This window comes from Tubulanus polymorphus, chromosome 1 (assembly GCF_964204645.1).
Source record: "Tubulanus polymorphus chromosome 1, tnTubPoly1.2, whole genome shotgun sequence".
Classification (NCBI taxonomy): Eukaryota; Metazoa; Nemertea; class Palaeonemertea; order Tubulaniformes; family Tubulanidae; genus Tubulanus; species Tubulanus polymorphus.
Genome location: NC_134025.1, coordinates 28765153 through 28768697, shown reverse-complemented (window position 1 = coordinate 28768697; position 3545 = coordinate 28765153). Strand labels below are relative to the sequence as shown.

General features: G+C 34.9%; 1 protein-coding gene across 1 annotated transcript; it reads right to left on the bottom strand.

Annotated features, from left to right (window-relative positions):
* Positions 1-270: 270 nt before the first annotated feature.
* LOC141909318 (ribonuclease Oy-like) lies at positions 271-3375 on the bottom strand. Its single transcript, XM_074799728.1, has 10 exons — positions 3311-3375; positions 2151-2207; positions 1998-2079; positions 1855-1913; positions 1708-1780; positions 1554-1621; positions 1358-1471; positions 1138-1186; positions 982-1053; positions 271-899 (listed from the first exon to the last, which is right to left on the bottom strand). The coding sequence occupies exons 2-10, from the start codon at positions 2192-2194 to the stop codon at positions 711-713; spliced, it is 750 nt and encodes a 249-aa protein (XP_074655829.1). The 5' UTR covers positions 2195-2207; positions 3311-3375; the 3' UTR covers positions 271-710.
* Positions 3376-3545: the final 170 nt, after the last annotated feature.

Genomic DNA, 3545 nt, shown 5'->3' with positions numbered 1-3545 from the left:
TCGCCATTAATTGACAGTTTGAAGTGTATAGATGGCAGCACGTGCCGGAGTATTCAGCGGCTGCGGGCCAGGACATTTGTTTTAGTGGCGGGCTGCGGTCTTTCCCTTGACCCGCAGGTTGTATGCGTGCCCGGTAATAAACGGTTCTTAACTAACCAATACAGATGACAGGTGTTTGAGATACTGATGCCAGCAAGATCGAGTTAAACTAAACCACAACTTTCAATCAATAAACATCATTTTATTTTTTCAACAAAAAAGCGAAAAAAGCTTTGTATTGTGTGCTCAGTGTGTAAATAACATATATATATATATAAATATATATAAATATTCAGCAGATAACCCTGAGGTAAGGTTGGACAGCTAATATTACACATTTCATACAAAATTTGTTGATGAATACTACAATTATTTACAGATATTAGTGAAAATATTCCAATAAATCGAACATATCTTGAATAAGTTTATCAATTATGCACAGAATCTAAGGCTATAAGAGGTAAACTCCACCTTACCTGGTATTGTAACGTTTAAACTAAATTTCACTGGATAGGTCAAATTAAGAATTAGAGACAAGGAAAAACTTTTCAAAAATAATAATTTCATCAACTTGTAAACAGTTTTCCCCGAGTTGATTAGTACCTAATAAAGAGGAGTCTACTGTAGATGGTAAGTATAATTCAAGATTAAATGATTCATCATATCAAAGATTATTGGCCACTATGTTGAATAAGAGGAATATAAATAGGCTTGTTTTGTGAACACATTCCACCATTAGAACGTTTCAATAATCTGTATCTGTGATGAGGAATGTATTTGAGCCTTGTTGGACAATCCATCACTTTCAGGTCTTTACCGATACACATCTCAATCTGCTCAATGTACTGCTTTCCAGTCAACTAAAATAATTGAATCAATAAAATTTCATGAATTTCATATATGGTAAATGTAGATTTTGAATCGTATATAATTGAGACATACCGAATTGTGGAAGCATTGTATTGATACGGGATGTCCAAATCCTTCAGACATAGCGTTCATTATATCATCGTACTGAAAATAGAATTTTTTCCTATAACAGATATTTACCAATGCTTTCCAGAATTGTCCAAAAAACCTCCATAATACACCACTTACATTGTACTCTTTATCATCACTTGGTACGATACCATTCTTTGACAATACACTGAATAAATGAAAATCACAGTTCAAATAGCTTTAAGACAAGTGTTAGACTAATTTCAATGATTTAATTAAAGTTTTGATGAAAAATTTCGTTTTTATTCTATTCATCTCTTTTCCACTTTTGAAAGTATTTTACTAATAATCTCTTTACCTTAGACTAAACATTCATTACCTGTCAATATCGTAGAACTGATGAAGTTGTATTGTGCGTCCAAAATAATTCGCCTCTCCAGATAAAGATGGAAGACTCGAGGCACATCGACCGTGTTTTTCCCATTCGTGTTTCCTGCGATAATCATTTCATTCCCGTATGAAGTTTTACATTCTTTGTATATTTCTACTCTTCTCCATTTTGTTGATGTACTTACCAGAAACCCGTCATTGGCTGATTGGCTTTGTAACTCGGCCAGAAATGGTGCAACGCTGGCAACAGACTCTAAAAGTATCATTTCACATATGTTGCTTATGGTTAAATCAGACCGAGAAAAACATTTTAACTAAAAGAGTTATCTTTAAACTTACTTTGATCGCATTTTCATCGAACGGTGTTGACATTTTACAGTCACTAGGTCCATGAGCAGTTCCTTCTGAAGGCCTAGAATAAAAATATTCATGTGACATATCACTTTTCTTCCTAATTAAACGTGCCCTAAAAAGAGAAATACTTACCAGATTCCATGAATGGTCCAGGATTTTATGTCACTCGGAATGAAGCATTCTCCTTCATGCTTAAAAAGAAGTAATTGAATACAGTCTCAATTCTAGGAATGATTTATTTATGTACATTCTTTGGGAAAACTGATTTTCGTTACCTGGTGGTTAAAATCCATACAAACACCTTGCGGCCACTGTCTCGTAAACACTAAATGATCCCACTCATATTCTTGACTCATGCTAGCAAAAAGATTTATCAAATGTAACACAAAATATGAGTGAAAACGACTGAAACACAATTGATATCTTACCATAATGCAACAAGCAATAATACAGTCGAAACTTGAAGAAGCATCTCGAAATAAAAACTGTAAAATGAAAAATGAAAATGCTTCAACTTGACTTCAACCACCCTACAGTAACGATTCGAAGCTAATACCACGTATTCACAATATTACTGCAATCATTTCAATGAATAGGGAATTTCACTTCCTTGTATAAACGAATAGCCAGGTTTTTAACGACAAGGAAGAAACTCGAACTGGTATTATTCAAATTACCTGAACAGTTCAATTTAAAATACCAGCCCTACAATGTGGCATGATATACTATACACAATCACTAACAATCAGATAAACTCACTTTTATCTTAAAACTTCTAACACTAATTGCTGTGAACTATACATCACCTGTCTAGAGACCTCCAGACTATAACCAGATCCCCCCTTCAGAAATAAGCCTCACCACTGAAAAATTCCTTCCGACGACTCTGCTGTATCATCTTAGTCTAAGAGTTCATTATCAATTTACAAATGTTTGACCCTACAATCCACATTTTAACCCCAGCTTGGGCCATTTGCTAAAAGTTAGTCTAAATGGTGCATAAATGTCATAAAAGGTAACAATTGAAATTGCATTGCTGCCATAGAATTTGTCCAACTTTAACCATCTTTTTTTGTATAACCCCAGAACTGTGAACTCATTCAGAGCAGTCACTCGTCTTGTGTAATGTCATATATTCAATAATTATAAAGGCTCCTTTCAGAGCCAATACGGGGTTAGTGTGTTGAGCGCTTCATTTTGAATATACCAAATTAATCCGATAAATGGATAATATGTCTACATTCATTATGGCATGTAGTAGTAGTAATAATTAAAGTGAGCCACTTTTTTATTGAATTGACTGATTGAACTAGAAATAGTCTGATCATATCACGACACAGGGGTTCGTAACATAAGTTTGGGGGTGAACTGTAGCTTAGATCATCCAGTATCCCTGGCACTATATATATAAAAATATATATAGTGCCAGGGATACTGGATGATTTCATTTCATCTCGGTTGATCTCGGTAAAATACGTCATCTCGGTAATATAAGGATGACCGCCCCTGACCCTGTGAATTACATGCGGAATATGGGCCATGGCTGGGTGTGGGCGAATGAAATGTCATCAAAACCAAAACAATTTACCATGGAAGCTTTATTTTATACTGCAACAATGAGGTACTGCTCGTATATCTCTTATACCAGTTACGGGGTGCTTGCACTTAAAAAATCAATCATGTAAACAGAAAATCAGCTGACAAAAAACAAAGGTTAAGCAGACTAGCACTTCCTGGTTTAATTCCTATTCAGCATAGTCCGGTTTACGCATACAGGTTCGAACCCCACCATTCAGTAGAAAAAAACAACGATAAGTCAACTC

Excerpts from the sequence above, each read along its gene's own strand:
- LOC141909318 (XM_074799728.1), bottom strand. The coding sequence starts at position 2,194 with ATGCTTCTTCAAGTTTCGACTGTATTATTGCTTGTTGCATTATG. Across the intron at positions 1,472-1,553 it reads CAGCCAATGACGGGTTTCTG|GAAACACGAATGGGAAAAAC; the intron begins GTAAGTACATCA and ends TGATTATCGCAG. Across the intron at positions 900-981 it reads TACAATGCTTCCACAATTCG|TTGACTGGAAAGCAGTACAT; the intron begins GTATGTCTCAAT and ends CAATTATTTTAG.